Source organism: Rhinatrema bivittatum, chromosome 2 (genome assembly GCF_901001135.1).
Source record: "Rhinatrema bivittatum chromosome 2, aRhiBiv1.1, whole genome shotgun sequence".
Lineage (NCBI taxonomy): Eukaryota > Metazoa > Chordata > Amphibia > Gymnophiona > Rhinatrematidae > Rhinatrema > Rhinatrema bivittatum.
Genome location: NC_042616.1, coordinates 34,553,217 through 34,568,520, shown reverse-complemented (window position 1 = coordinate 34,568,520; position 15,304 = coordinate 34,553,217). Strand labels below are relative to the sequence as shown.

General features: G+C 47.2%; 1 protein-coding gene across 1 annotated transcript in view; it reads right to left on the bottom strand.

The window, feature by feature from the left end:
- The window catches only part of LOC115083179, a 136,447-nt gene that overhangs the window by 20,534 nt on the left and 100,609 nt on the right, over positions 1–15,304 (bottom strand). The window contains exons 11-13 of the mRNA XM_029586985.1: positions 13,106–13,332; positions 10,689–10,815; positions 4,371–4,490 (exon numbers count right to left, since the gene is read on the bottom strand). Coding sequence (XP_029442845.1) covers positions 4,371–4,490; positions 10,689–10,815; positions 13,106–13,332 — 474 coding nt within the window. The remainder of the gene's footprint in view (positions 1–4,370; positions 4,491–10,688; positions 10,816–13,105; positions 13,333–15,304) is intronic.

Below are 15,304 nucleotides of genomic sequence, written 5' to 3'. Positions count from 1 at the left end.
GGATATTGGATGCTCTGAATCACTACGACGCTGCGTCAATGTTTTCAGCTTCAAGAGTGCTGGCGTAGAATGCGTCAAGTGCCCCGAGGCATCACAGTGCTTGGCCTTAGCAGACCTCATGACCAATTCAACTGTCTTGTGCCATGGTGCTGTCAATGCCTTTCGAATTATCCTACCCGTTCTTGACAGTGCAAGGAACTAGCACCGGATGACTTATTTCCACTGCTCCTTGAGGAGGAAGAAGAATGGGGGCTCCTAGAAGTAGATGCCTTCTGCAACTTGGTACTATCTTAGCCGCTTTAGAATGCTGAGCTCTCAGAAACATCTTTATACATGCCCGGCATTTGGGCTGGTCATGATCTGGACCTAAGCAGAAGTAGTACTGGTCATGGTCATCAGGGATGGACATTATCTGATCACATGCGCAGGCTTTGAAGCAACTTTTTTTTTCAGGTCATGAAGAAAGAAAACGAAATGAGAAAAATCAAACATTTCTCAGGATTTCTTGTAGGACTGGTAGCACTGAAAAGTGCTCTTGTAGATCTTGTGAAGCAAAGTAAGTGACCTAAGGAGGGAAAGGTTTTACAGAGACAAGAAAACTGTCCAGGTGAAGGACAGACCAAAACCAGACCGAGGAGACTGGGGCAACACCCGCGTGGGAACTCCCGCAGATACTCAGTAGAGCTCAGAGCTCTACAAACAGATTCGATCAGTGGTGCTCGATAACGTCATCCACAAATCATGGCTACTTCAGCCCTGCTTATCGATGGAAAAAGATGTGGAATACCATTTTCTTGCTTGGCATCCACATTGGTTTCAGTTTGTCACTGGAAACATGCATGTGCTCAATGATTGGTTTAGGATACAGTCAGTCACCTCGAGCGAAGCAATTTTCATACAATTTTAGGTGTACTTTGTGCTCTCAATTCAATTGATTTAGAGGTGCTCTGTGATAAGATGGGATCCACATCGCAAAATGCTTCTGAAAATATTGCCTCACAACATACAATTGATGAGGCTTCTAAACGTTCCAATGCAATTATTCTTTACATCACCACTCTTATTGCATGAAATCTACATATTAGGAAATATTTCTCGGGCTATAACCTGTAAGCAGGTATGGAGCAAGCTTATTACCACATTTAAAGACATTCTTATCGTTACTAGGACACAGGCTACCATCTCTCACCCAGATGGCTAGCATCAAATTCCTAAATTTGCTATTGCTAACCTTGAATGGTGGACAATTGGTGTTCCCATCTGTTCTTCACCGGGATGCTCTCTCTGTATTTTGATCCCATGGTCAGGTCAACATACTATTATGTACCCTCGTGTTGATACTGGTGTATATGCTTATTTATCCTCTAGAACATCTCACATGGATACAGCCATTAGACGATGGTTACAAAACTCTCACACTCACCCACCACCTCCCATACTTTATATTCTAGGAACTGGAGATTTATTTTCATTTATTTTCTCCCCAGAATGTTTTTTTTTTTCCTACGGAATACTCCACTAACCTCAATTACCATTGATGGAAGAAAGTATTCCACACCCCTTCTAACCAAAGACGACATTCCAAACAATCTCTTGGGCAGTGCACTTGCTACCTCTAGGCATTAGAGAAGAGACATTGTTCTTTACAGAACTCTATGCTTGTACTGATCACCTCAAGGCCATCTCCAGAGAAGTGAAGCACATCTTCACCTATGAGAAGGAGAGAATTCCACAAACTGTTGAACACTTGGTGCAAGATTACTCAGATTTCTGCATGGGAGAGTTTGACTACTTACCTACTGCTGACCATGTTTTTCATTTTCTCATTCATCCTATGATTGTTTTGACTGTTACAGAAATTCTACTATGCACGGTTTCAATTTTCTTGTGTTCTAAGCTGAAGCAGATATACATCTTTCTTCAGTACATGTCCTATAGGTTACCATCTGCCTTTTAACTCACATTATATTTTGATTGGCAATAGTCGCTCTTAAAATTTGCCTCTGAATCCAGACCTAGGTCAGTTTTATCTACCATACTGCTTCCCGGATTCAGTCCTAGTACATTATTACTTCTCATACCCTCACTGCTGCTTCATGGTACCTTGAGCCTCTAACCCCCTTTCAGCCTTCTTACCAGAAATTCCTGCATGCATTATAGACTGTTCATTCTCTCTGTGAGGGGCAATGAGGTTCCATATTGGGGTTATCCCTCCCAGGAGTGGCTGGCCCTATCTAAGACACAAAGTAAGACTGATAACAGGACTTGCTTACCTCCATGGCAAAGGAGAAGATATTGTGCAGGACAGACGGACCTGCTAAAATAACTGTTAGATGCATCATAAGAATGACGCAAGCACCGTGCTACGCTATTCACCACTGCTGTATTCACGGCAGCTGAGTCTTTTAATGCTCTGTTTACAAGTCCCCCAACGATTTGCTTTAGATTCCCTCCATGGACACACTCAAAGAAAAAAAAAAGTGTGGGAAATGTCAGTATTGTACGTATCCACAATGTAATTCAGCTTGGGCCTACATGTATTGTATGATATACAGAACACATATACCTAACCTGATCTAATCAGGCCTGAACAGAGGCTGAGCTAATCCTAAAGGAACTACCATAGAAACATAGAAATGACGGCAGAAAAGCACCAGGGATCCATCCAGTCTGCTCAGCAAGCTTCCCATGGTAGTATCTGCCGTGCCATGCAGGTCACCCCCATGTTTCAGTCAGTGCTGCTTGACGTCCTTTGCTTATGGACTTGGCCGTATAAGCAGTCGTGTTCTTTCCTTAATGTCTGAGCATCAGTACCCCAGACTGTAAAAAAGTCATGGCTCGTGTTGGTTGTGCCTGAATCAAAATTTCTCTTTCCTTTCAGCCCCCACCCCCTCTTTCAAAGCAGAGAGAGCAATGTTGGGCTTATTGGTTAAGGGTAGTGACCCCATCCTTCTGTTAAGGGTAGTAACTGCTGCTCTGTGCTGGTTACCCCCGTGCTCATCAGTTCTGCAGTGCATAAAAGTCAGGGCCTTCAATGGTTGCTGTCTAAATCCAATTCTCCTTTTCCCTGTCACTGAAGCAGACAGCGATGTTGGGAGTTGCATCAAAAGTATCAAGGTTTATTTGGTTAAGGATAGTAACCACCACACCAGCAAGTTACCCCCATGCACGCTTTCTTCGTTTCCTTTAGGTCTTGGTCATAGAAGCAGTCCTGTGCTTTTTCCCTTATGTCCACATAACAGTATCCCAGACCATGGAAGTCAAGGCCCTCGGTGGTCATCTGAATCAAAATCCTCTTATCCCCCTGCTGTTTAAGCAGGGAACAATGTTGCAGTTACATTAAAAGCATCAAAGCATATTGGTTAAGGGTCGTAATCTCCATACCTTCTGCTAAGGGTAGTAACCACCATACCACCAAGTTTCCCCCCCTGCATGCTTATCTCATGTCTGTCTTTGAATTCTTTGACTGTTTTCTTCTTCATCACCTCTTCTGGAAGGTCATTCCAGGCCTCCACCACCCGCTCCGTGAAGAAATATTCCTGACATTGCTTCCGAGTCGTCCCCATACATCAATGAAACCTTTTAGGTATCTGAAGGCCTGTATCATATCCCCCCTGCACTTCCTCTCTTCCAGGTGAACATATTCAGATCCTTCAACCTCTCCTCACAGGTCTTCCAATACAGACCAAGAGACACAAAATGGCCTCATTACAGCCTTTGACTAACGAAGGTTAAAACCATCAAGAACAATCGCTAAACAAGAAGGCAGATATTAACTTGAAGGAAACATGCTTTTGACCTTTTGGTAAAGAGATCATATCCCTAATCCCATCTCTTTGTCTCCCGATTACATCACAGAACCATCCCAGAGTGTTAAAAGGGCCATCCACATACCCACAGCCCCTTCCTCCTCTTTCAGAAGCCTTTTACAAGCCTTAGCCTTTCACAACCTCTCTCACCTCTCATGCCTTCCCCCTTCTCTTCCTCTCTCTCTTTCTGTATGGCAGCTGCACCATTCTCTCTAATATAACTTTGCATAAAGCTGCACACTCATAAAATATTCTTCTTATTATATGAATACTGCCTGTGTGTCTATCTTCTACTCTACCCACTGCCCTGGGAAAGGCACTTTGGGGGCCCTTTCCAAGGCAGTAAAAGATTACACATACTTTTAAGTGCACAAACATAGAGATTGTGGGGAAAGATCAAATTATGTAAATCACTAACTCTATGGCTTTGGATATGCGAATATAAATAAATAACACGCTAAAGCCCTGTGAGCTTGTGAAGGGGTCTCTGCAGTTCCCAGCTGCTCCTTCCATTCTCCAGTTCAGCAGTTTGACCCCGCTCCCTCTTATTCCTGCACTCACCTGAGCAGCTGCTTTTCCCAGTTCCTCCTTCCTCTGATCCCGGCTCATCCCTGATGAACGGCTCTTCCCCTCGTTCAATGTGGGATATAATCTCAGGGGTGATGGTCGGGGAGCCTGTTCCTGGGGTAAGAGCACTGCATTAGGTTTCCCACAGTCACTCAGCATTTCATCACTGGTAAGTTTATGGAAAAGACTTGTAACGAACTAAGATATGAAGAAGAGAAAGCAAGTTTGCTTACCGTAAAATTGTGTTTTCCAAAGATAGCAGGAGGAGTTAGCCGTGTTGTCTTGGGTGATGTCATCCGACGGCGCACAGTCCGGAACCTTCTCAAAGTAGCAGAGCTGTGATGCTCTCTGCTCGTGCGCGGCGGTTCCTGCGCGGTCGCCCGATGCTAGAACCCTCAGTTGTAATCAGAGATTGTGGATTGCGTAGAGGATGCCAGGGGGCGGGCGGGTACTCATGGCTAATTCATCCTGGCGTAGAGAAGACCTGCTGACCATGATAGGAGGAACACGTCTTGCAACGCTCTCCTTTGACTGGGTAGAAGAGAGCAAAACCGTTGCAATTTTGGAGTTGTCTTCTGTTCCAAAGGGATCCATGTATGGGTGATCCCACTGGGAGAAGATGCCGTTGGCTACCTCCTGGTCCAGCTCCCACTCATGTGGATGAAATATTCTGCTGAGTCTGTCTGCTTATACATTCGCTCTACCGGACAGGTAGGTTGCTTAAAGTGTGATCGAGTGCCTGGTTTCTCAGTCCCATATCAGGGTCGCCTTTTTGCACACAGGACTAAGGGACCTGAGCCTCTTTGCTTGTTTATGTAAAACATGGTGACCTGATTGTCCGTGTGGATCATTACAGTCTTCCCCTAGCACATTGGGAACCATTTGGTAAGTGGACTCCTGGGCTGACCACTGCCCTTGTTCTTGGGATTGAAGCAGGTGGAATTATCAGCAGTAAGAATCAGCTGGTGAGGGAGTGGTCTTAAGCACGCTCCCTCCTTCAGCACCTTTGGCTTGAGCCACCAGATCATGTCCCGCTTCATGGAGCCTGTTAGAATTATTTTGGTAGACATTGGTTGGTGCATTTTTGACCACTGAGCCTTCAAAGCCCCTCTGCAATCTTCGCATCTGCAGCTGGGTCAGCAGAATATTTCATCCACATGAATGGGAACTGGACCAGGAGGTAGCCAATGATATCTTCTCCCAGTGGGATCACCCATACATAGGTCAGCGACACTACATGAATGGCTGCTGCCATATGGTCTCGTAAGACTGTCATCCTGGTACGGCGAATCAGTTGTAGAGGGAGGAATTTCAGGCATTTTTGTCTGTCTTTGGGAAGAAACACTCTCTTGTTGTTGCTCTAATGAACTGTATTGCTCGAGTCAGTTGGAAGACTGATTTCTCGTAATTCATCAGGAAGCCCAATGATTCTAGGCATTGTATTGTGGAGTGAAGGTCCTGCTGAAGGACTTCTGCTCCAGCAACACTATTAGCCAGACATCGAGATATGGGAAGATCCGTAGTGACTCCCAGGACTTCAGCAGTACCGTAACCAATACTCTAAAGGGGAAGGTAGTGCTGTTGATTGAGAGGGGAATGTCCAGAATTTTTAAAATACCAAACGCTTCCTTACGTGGGTCTGGCATTTTGCGCACCTCCACCTTCGATGTGTCGCCCATCTTTTCCACAACTTTAGAGTTTGTCAGGTCCTCCGGTGGAGATGTGTGTTCCGGAGGTTCCTGCGGCTTGTCAGATGGTAGACCTGTCGATGATGATGGGGATAAGGGCAGAGATTGACCCGAGTGAGGCGAGAGTAGAATACTGGGTTCCTTTACCCAGATCAGGGAGCCTTCTTGTGAGACTGAGCTGAGTGAAGGGGAACAATGCGGACGAGGTTCCTCTCGTTCTATGTCTGGTACTGGAAGATTGAAATTCGGAGGCTGCACCTGGGGGTGCACTATAGAAAAAAAGGCCTCTGGTTATAGTGGAAATTTGATCCATTGCCTGCTAGGATTTTGATTGTGGAGACAACGGTGGCCCCATCTTTAGAAGAACCATGCAGTCAGGCGGAGAATCCGTGGATCATTTGCGGGACCTTGGAGGAGAGATAGCGGCCTTTTGAATATCAGAGGGTGGAGAATGGAGAGATCCTCAAAAGCTGTTTGTCTCTTGGGACTAGCTCCTCTTGAAAATGGGATTCCCTTTGCTTACTGGAAGACACTGGAGACAAGCCAGAGAAGACTTGTAGGTCGTGAAGAACCAGTGGATATGAGAGAAGGTGCTCTGACCAGAGATGAGTAGGGCTGTAGGACTGGTTCTAACTCTACTCGGACCACAGAATCTGGTGTTCTCTTTCTTTCCGGATCCCGGGACATGGAAGCTTCCTTGAATGCAGGATGCTTACAAGAGGGGGAAGGAACAGTTTTGTTCGGTTTAGGTGTGGCTGAACCGACTGCATGGTATGCTTCGAAGCAGAAGCTGATTTCATCATGGCATGCTTCAATACCTTCGTTGACGCGGCCACTGCGCCGACTGGCATCAGCGCCGTGAGGGACAAGCGTGTCTGTCATTTTGCATCATGCAATGACGCCTGTGAATCACATAAAAGCACTTTGCATCGAGGTGCGTCTGGCACCTGGGGTCTTGACACAGGTTTGGTAGGCGCCAACAAACCAGCCACTGACGCAGCTTTTGGTGGGCCTGGCGGAACAGATAATGCCAACATCGAGGGCTTTCTCTGCGATGGCATCGTACCCGAAGTACTGCCCTTAGCTGCGTGGGCTTTGGCTTCAGCCGGCTTGGCCTGTTTTGATGTGGACCTGTCTGGTCCAATTGATGAGGCTCGCCTGTGGGTCTCGTGACGACGCGATTTTGGCCCTGGTGAGGAATGAACAAAGTGCCGAGGGGAGGGTGCATAACTGACCGATGATGAACTGGCCTCTGCCTCCTGTAGCCTGGCTATCTTCTCGGCTCGTTGCTTTTGGGCCCGGGGGGAGCGGTGGACATCCTTCCACAGTGGTCATGGTCTGGATCGAGGCACAGGTAACAACAGCTGTGTCTGTCAGTTGCAGGCATAATATATCGCCACTGACAATATTTAAACCCCGGAGCTTTTTTCATGGACACGTTTAGCACTGGAAAGTTTTGTTTTGGGTGTTGCGTTAGCGAAAATTGAAGAAAACGGAGGCGTGAGAAGATTCACGTCTGAACTCCGATGCGGAGAAAAAACAACCGAGGATTCTAGCATTGGGCGATCGCATGGGAACCGCCGCGCCTGAGCAGAGAGCATCACAGCTCTGCTTCTCTGAGAAGGTTCCGGACTGCACACCGTCGGATGACGTCACCCAAGACAGCATGGCTAATTCAGCCTGCTTATTGATGGAAAAAGATGCATTTGACAATCTAATAAGAGAAACGTACAGGATAAGAGGCTTGGGACGTTTCATAAAGTAAGAGAAAAGAAAAAGAAAGTTAGTTAATGAGGCTAAATGCAAACGATCAAGCCTAAGATTTAAAAGCAGCCTCAGAAAGGTGGGTCCGTTAGTGAGAGAGGGAGCACGGCGCACCAGCTCAGAAAGCCTATTCCACGCACACGGCGCAGCCAGGTGGAAAAGCATGGAGTCGAGAGCTGGCGGTACAGGAGAAGGGCACAGATAGGAGTGTCTTGTCTGACGAGCGGAGGGCATGAGGAGGGGTGAGAGAGAGATAAGACAGGAGAGGTAGTGAGGTGCTGCACGGAGAAAGCATTTGTAGGTGAGAGGAATCTTCTCCTAGTTTCAAAAGTCTGTCTGTCTGTCCTTTCACCATCTGCAACATAAGCTCATCTCTTCATTTCCTCCTCCGCACTGCAATTACTAAGAAATACTTTCCCTTTCTATCCTGTTACACTCCTCCCCCACCTCCTCTCCCTCATTTATCCCCATCCCCTCCTCTTCCTCACTACAATTACTAAGAAATACTTTCCCTTTCTATCCTGTTACCCTCCTCTCCCACCTCCTCTCCCTCATTTATCCCCATCCCCTCCTCACTACAATTACTAAGAAATACTTTCCCTTTCTATCCTGTTACCCTCCTCTCCCACCTCCTCTCCCTCATTTATCCCCATCCCCTCCTCTTCCTCACTACAATTACTAAGAAATACTTTCCCTTTCTATCCTGTTACACTCCTCTCCCACCTCCCCTCCCTCATTTGTCCCCATCCCCTCCTCTTCCTCACTACAATTACTAAGAAATACTTTCCCTTTCTATCCTGTTACATTCCTCTCCCACCTCCCCTCCCTCATTTATTCCCATCCCCTCCTCTTCCTCACTACAATTACTAAGAAATACTTTCCCTTTCTATCCTGTTACATTCCTCTCCCACCTCCTCTCCCTCATTTATCCCCATCCCCCTCCTCTTCCCTTTCTTTAGTTTTTGGGACCTGGGAGTTTCCACCTGTACTTTTGTACTTCCAGCTCTTTCAGAAACAGGGTTGGACTGGCACCGTAAGCCTTCATTCCCAAATACCCAGGAATTTCCCGCCTCATTTTATGCCCCTCACAAAATATTAGTCTGCTCCTTGCAGTGATGGAACTGGGCTGGAGGGGGTTACTCTAGGGGAAATTCTGCGCTACTGCGGAGTGCAGACTTTACACCAAATTGCCCTCCTATGCAGAATTTCCATTTTCTGCACAGGATTTGGAGCAGGGCCAGTGTTCCACGAGTGGAGCTCATCCCACTCGTGGCGAAGTAAGCAGCAGGCCCAGGCATGCCGCACTGTGGTGAAGAAGGAAGCAGCAGTACCCGGTGTGCTGCATTGCAGTGAAGAGTTTGCAGGTCCCGGCAGCAATAAGCAGAGCCCATCCCGCTCGCAGCAAAGATGGAGCAGGTGAGAGTGAGTCTTTGTATACAGGTTGTTTGTGTGAGAGACTGAGAGGCTGTGTAGGGGTGTGTTTACGACTGCAAGCATATGTGTATGTGTGTGTGTGTGTATGTGCCAGAGAGATGGAGTCCATGATAGATTGTGAAGGAATTTGTAAATTTGGGAGACAATGGAAGCTGGTGTGTGTGAAAAAAGGATTGTGTGTTTATGAGAGAGTGAGGAAGGGGAGCCTGTGTGAAAGAATGTGTGTGCGAGAGAGAGAGGTAGGGAGCCTGTGTATAGAGGTGTGTGTGTGTATTTGTGAGAGAGAGAGAGAGAGACAGATAGCCTGTGTGAGGGTGCATGCATGAGAGAGAAAGGGAGAGTCTATGGGGGTGTATGCAAGAAAGAGAGGGAGCCTCTATGAGGGGACATATGTGTGTGTGTGAGTGAGAGAGAGAGAGAGAGAGAGAGGGGGGAGCCTGTGTGTGTGAGAAAGAGAGAGGGGGGGGAGCCTGTGTGTGTGAGAGAGAGAGACAGAGAGAGAGAGAGGGAGCCTGTGTGTGTGAGAGAGAGACAGAGAGAGAGAGAGAGCCTGTGTGTGTGAGAGAGAGACAGAGAGAGAGAGAGAGCCTGTGTGTGTGAGAGAGAGACAGAGAGAGAGAGAGAGCCTGTGTGTGTGAGAGAGAGAGAGAGAGAGAGCCTGTGTGTGTGAGAGAGAGAGAGAGAGAGGGGGGAGCCTGTGTGTGTGAGAGAGACAGAGAGAGAGAGAGGGGAGCCTGTGTGTGTGAGAGAGAGAGAGAGAGAGAGACTGTGTGTGTGAGAGAGAGACAGAGCCTGTGTGAGGAGCAGTACTGGGAGAGGGGTTAAACTCGGGAATGGAGAGAGTGGAAGGGGTTGAACCTAGCGGAGAAATAGTGGAGGGTGGAAGAGTTAGGGGGCCTGAGAAGGCAAAGTGAAAGGAGACTGGCCAAGGGAGTAGGGACAGCGAGTGGAAGGGACACTCTTACAATGTACTTCTAGGGAAATTATGCTCAAAATATTTAAAACTCTGCATCTTTAAGTAATAACTTTTTTCTGTATTACATTTTAAATTAATTACTTAAAGACTGTCTTGTGTATTGTGTTATTTTGACCAATTTAAAGAATGCAAAATTTTCCATTTTTGTGCACAGAATTTTCAATCTTTTTGCACAGAATTACCCCAGGAATAGGGGTGGGGGCATTCACCAGGGCTCCTTCTGTAGCCCTGCAATCATGGAAATGTAATCCAGCCACTAGGTGTCACCCCTGAGCAATAACCGTGACTCCCTGTCCCCTCTCTCACAAGAGCTATGAATGCTGCTGCCGCTGCTGCATCCCCAGCTCCTGCAGTCTCAGCAAGCAAAAGACCCAGTTTCACTCAATAATGAAATTATATTCTATTCTCCCCTCCAAAAATATGAAGGTCTTAATAAATGTCCCTCCTTACCCAGTGATCTGAAGGTCTGATAATTCTCCTTCATCACATCCTTGTAAAGCTCCTTCTGCCGTTCTTCTAAACCCTCCCACTCCTCCTGGGTGAAATAGACAGCAACGTCCTCAAAGGATACTGGGACCTGAAACACAAACCAGAAACACTCAGCACCTTCTGCATCAGAAAATCTCCCAGTGCTGGGACTCAGCAGAGCAGGGTTAGTTTTATAAGTTTATATAATTCAATGTCACATAAAACAGTCCCAGAGTAGGACTACAGCAACTGGATACCAGTTACACAAAGAACCCGGAACACCAAATTTTACTTTTAGTGACTCCTGATCTCTCTCTTACAATCAGGTGGGTCCCAAACTGCTTTTCTTCACTCCAGGTCTGCTCAGGATCCCATTAAAGTCATGTCTGACTCTGCAGAATCCCAAGTTAGAAATCTGCAGCAGTGGTCATATAGAAAGAGCAGGATTGCAGTGTTTAATAAGCTGTTATTATGAAGTTCTCTCTTTTTTAACCTCTTAGTAATTAAGGGATACACAAAGCATTATATGATAATGTGTTAGACATTTAATAGAATCCCATAAAACTGAGAGAGAAAATTATTTTAAAGAAACCAAGATATATTATATATTTCCTTACAATATCAACTCAGTATTCATTAATCCTGTTGCCCTTCTGTTTGGTGGCTCCCAGTTTTAACCTGTTTGCATAGGAAGCTGTCCATAGGGCTGCCACCTCATTCTCTTGTCTACTTACATCCACCTTGGTATTACTATGTCCCTTTCTCCCACAAATTCTTCCAATACATCACTCTGTAATAGTTGTTTTCCACCACTGATGTAACCACATGACTGATCCCACTCCCGTGCCCTACCTCCTACCCATTGGGTTTCCACCACAACTTACTACGGTGGGAATTCTGCGCATAAAAATTTAAAATCTGCAAAATTTTGCATACTTTATAATAGTTAAAAAAACACAATATACATCACAGTCTGAGTAATTAATGTAAAATGTAATACAGAAAAGTTATTAGTCAAAGATGCATAGTTTTAAATATTTTGAGCAGAATTCCCCTAGAAGTACACTGTAAGAGTGTCCCTTCCACCTCTCTCCCTACTCCCCCCAGCCAGACCTATTTCACTCTGCACGCTCAGGCCCAAACTTCTCCGCTCTCCATTATCTCTCCCCTTCCCCTCCAGACTCAACTCCTTCCACTCTATTTCCACCCCCCAGCCCTCCACTCCCAGAGTTTGATCCCTCCCTCATACAGGCTCTCTCTATCATACATACACACCCTCACAAAGCTCCCTCTCTCTCGCACTCACACACACCCACTTGCACACAGGCTCCCTCTCTCACACATAAATACGCACCCTATGTCTCACACACACATACAGAATCTCAATCTCTCACTCGCATACACACTCCCTCACAACATTTCTTGCCTGTCACACTGGGCCTTCACTGCTACTGGACTTGCTGAACTTTGCTGCGAATGAAATGGGCTCCTCTTGCAGCCAGCTGATTTTTGCAGCACTGATGTTTGCCGTGAGCGGGATGGGCTCTGCTTTCAGCCTACTCATCTTTGCCGCAAACACTTTTGCTCGGCTCGCATCCTGCTGATCTTCGCCGTGATCTGCTGATCTCCATCTCCTACTGATCTTCGCCGTGAGCGGGATGGGCTCCACTCATGGCCTTTCTCCCAAATTCTGTGCGAAAAACTTAAATTCTTTGCAAGAGGGGAATTCTGCACAAATTTTGCACTCCACAGTGGCACATAATTCTCCCAGGAGTAACTACCATTCACACACTTCATCTCTGTTGCTGTCAGTCTCCTGCTCTGTGTAGACGTCCTTACAGGCCAGCGTCCATCTCTGTTCTTACTGCTGCTGCTTACTGCTGCCAGTCTCTCCTGTCTGACCCTGTTAGCTACTTCTGGCACAGTGGCTTACAGTTGCTGAAGTGGTGGGAACACAAAAGGCTGACTGCAGCAGCTAGTAACGCAGAGAGGGCTTACAGGGAGAACTGAAAAAGAAATGAGAAGAAAGCTACACTGCAGGATAGAGAGACTGATCAGACAGGAAAGAGAGGAAGGAGATTAATGAGGGAGGGAAGGCTGATTTTTTTGGAAGAGAGACTAAAGGGGAAGCCTAGATTGGGAGGAAGGAAGAGGAAAACGGATAGATTGTAGGACAGGTCAATAAATAATTATTAACCAGATAGATAAGAGGTGGAGAAGCCAAAGTCCATTTCTCGCGAAAAACAACATGAAACAGACCTTCATATAGAGATTTGCCAGGTAACTCCAGGCAACCTGCACCGACCATTGCTGGAGACAGGATGCAGGGTTCAATGGACCATTGCTCTGACCCAGCATGGCATTTAGGTTCTTAGGAAGTTGAGGTGTAAAACTTTTACCTGAGCAGAAGCTCCTGCAGGCATTTTCTCTCTGCTTGTGCTGCTTCCAGGATTAAAAATGAATTGGGGGCTCTTTCTCGGGCTGCGGAAGAACTGAGTTTCCCTCTTGTTATTAGAGGGGCCAGAAAAGCTACGAATCAGAGCTACAGAGCTGAAGGAGAGGAGATGAATCTTCTTCCCTGAATGCGACTCCGGCAAGCTGCAAAAGTGCAGAGCAGCTCCGCCTCCTGCCGGCGCAGACTAATGACATCACAGACGAGGAGGCCAGAGAATTACATTGAGGGCATACACTGATGACATCACATTGAAGCGGGAGCTTTACTCTGATAGCACAGAGTGATGACGACACATAGGGGGGGGTTTGTTTGTTTTTTTTAAGCTGGAGGAGGAATGGTTGCAGTGTTGGCAATTTAGCGATTTTGTTATTAGATCTAGAGACTTTTTTTTAAAAATCTGCCGCGACTTTTGAACTGCAAATGGTGACAGGGAGCTAATGTAGCGATTTCTCAACAAGTTAGTGGCCAATCTAGCGATTTCCTCGCCGTTCTGAAATTTGCATAGGATTCCCCACTTTCCTGAGCATGGCTGGATGAGAGAGTGCGACCATTGGCTAGAGAGCTGCAGAGAAGTACCAGAGAGTGCCTTCTCTGGCCAGAGTGTCGGTCGCCCGGCGGGAAGAGCCCCGGGAAACTCTGTAAATCGTAGGGGAAGGGAGAGCTCTGTTTCTTGGGGGCTGCCGGGGAATTTTAGCTCTTGATGAGCGAGACGTGCCAAGAGAGGGAGAGCAAGCCGGGAAATAGTGGCGCGGTTGCAGCAAGGAGAAGGCCGCTCCTAGCGCATGCGCTGAGCTCGGAGGTGTACGGGCAGGCTTCAGCTCGCTCCGCACCGGGCGCAGGGCGCCCGCCTGTTCCTTGGGCTTCTCTTCAGCACCGGCCAAGTTCGTTTCTCTCTCTCTCTTTTTTCTTAAAAGCTCTGCACCCTGCTGTAAGGATCCCGTAGCGAGATCAAATGTTGTGAAAGCCGATGCCTGGGTAGGAGGAGGCTGCTTTCCTTGGCCCGGGGGCAGAAGTTCCAGCGCGGGAGGTATGCAGGGGGCTGTGGCACGGGCTGGTTGTTAGGTGCATGTGGCCGATTACTGCTGGCAAAGACCTGGAGGCGAACCGGCGGCTTGCCCGGCCTGAAATTTGCGTCCTTTCCACGTTTCAGCTGCAGACCGGGCAATCTTGGTGGAGAGAGCGCGCACAGGCTCGGGGCCCCGACCGAAGCAAAAATACTAGCAAATGATCAAAAAACATCCGAAGTGAAATGCGACAGTAATTGGTTACTGAGTTTTGTAGATTTTTCGGCCAAAGGCCAAGCTGCAAGGAAAGAAATTACTCCCTGCTGTTCACAGTTGTTTACCGACAAAAATGAGCAGATAAGAACCAATTTTCCTTTCCTGTTCCGTATCCCTGATCAGTCCAGATGAGTGGGATGTACCCAGTTCCCTCTATTCTGGGTGGGAACCAGCATGCAATACACTCGCCCCAAAAGTCGCTTCCTTTGGAGCTCATACATGAAAGCAGTAATGTTTAGTAAAAGTGTGAAGAGCGCTACACAACAGATCTCCTGTGGAGAAAGCAGTTGACACTCCGCCCATGAGGTCGCCTACACCCTACTGGAATGCGCTCACAACCCCTCCGGCTCCCGCCGGCCCTTGCAGATGTGAGCCAAAGCTCTCGCCTCTTTTATCAAGCGAGCAATAGTGACCTTGGAAGCCTTATTTCCCTCTGTGCTCCACTGAACAGGACAAACAGATGATCCGATCTCTGAAAGGGATTAGTCACCTTGAGATATCACAAAAGGATGTGACGCACATCCAATAAGTGAAGTTCCCTAGCCAAGTTCAGAAAAGCCAGAAGCTTGACCACCTGATTAAGGTGAAAAGAGGACACTACCTTCAGCAAAAAAGGAATGTGCGTAAGGAAAATCCCATCATCTGAAAAATGTAGGAAAGGGTCCCTACACGACAATGCTTGCAGTTCAGAAATGCGACTGGCTGAAAAGATGGCCCTCAAGCAGTAGCTTGATGAATGTATGTACTGTATACATTCATCAAAGTGATGGTGGTGGTGGCAGTAGCCCTTCAGAAGGAAGGAGTGCTGATATACCCATATCTGGATGGATGGCTCATTTGGGCAAAGTTGGCGGACCTATGTC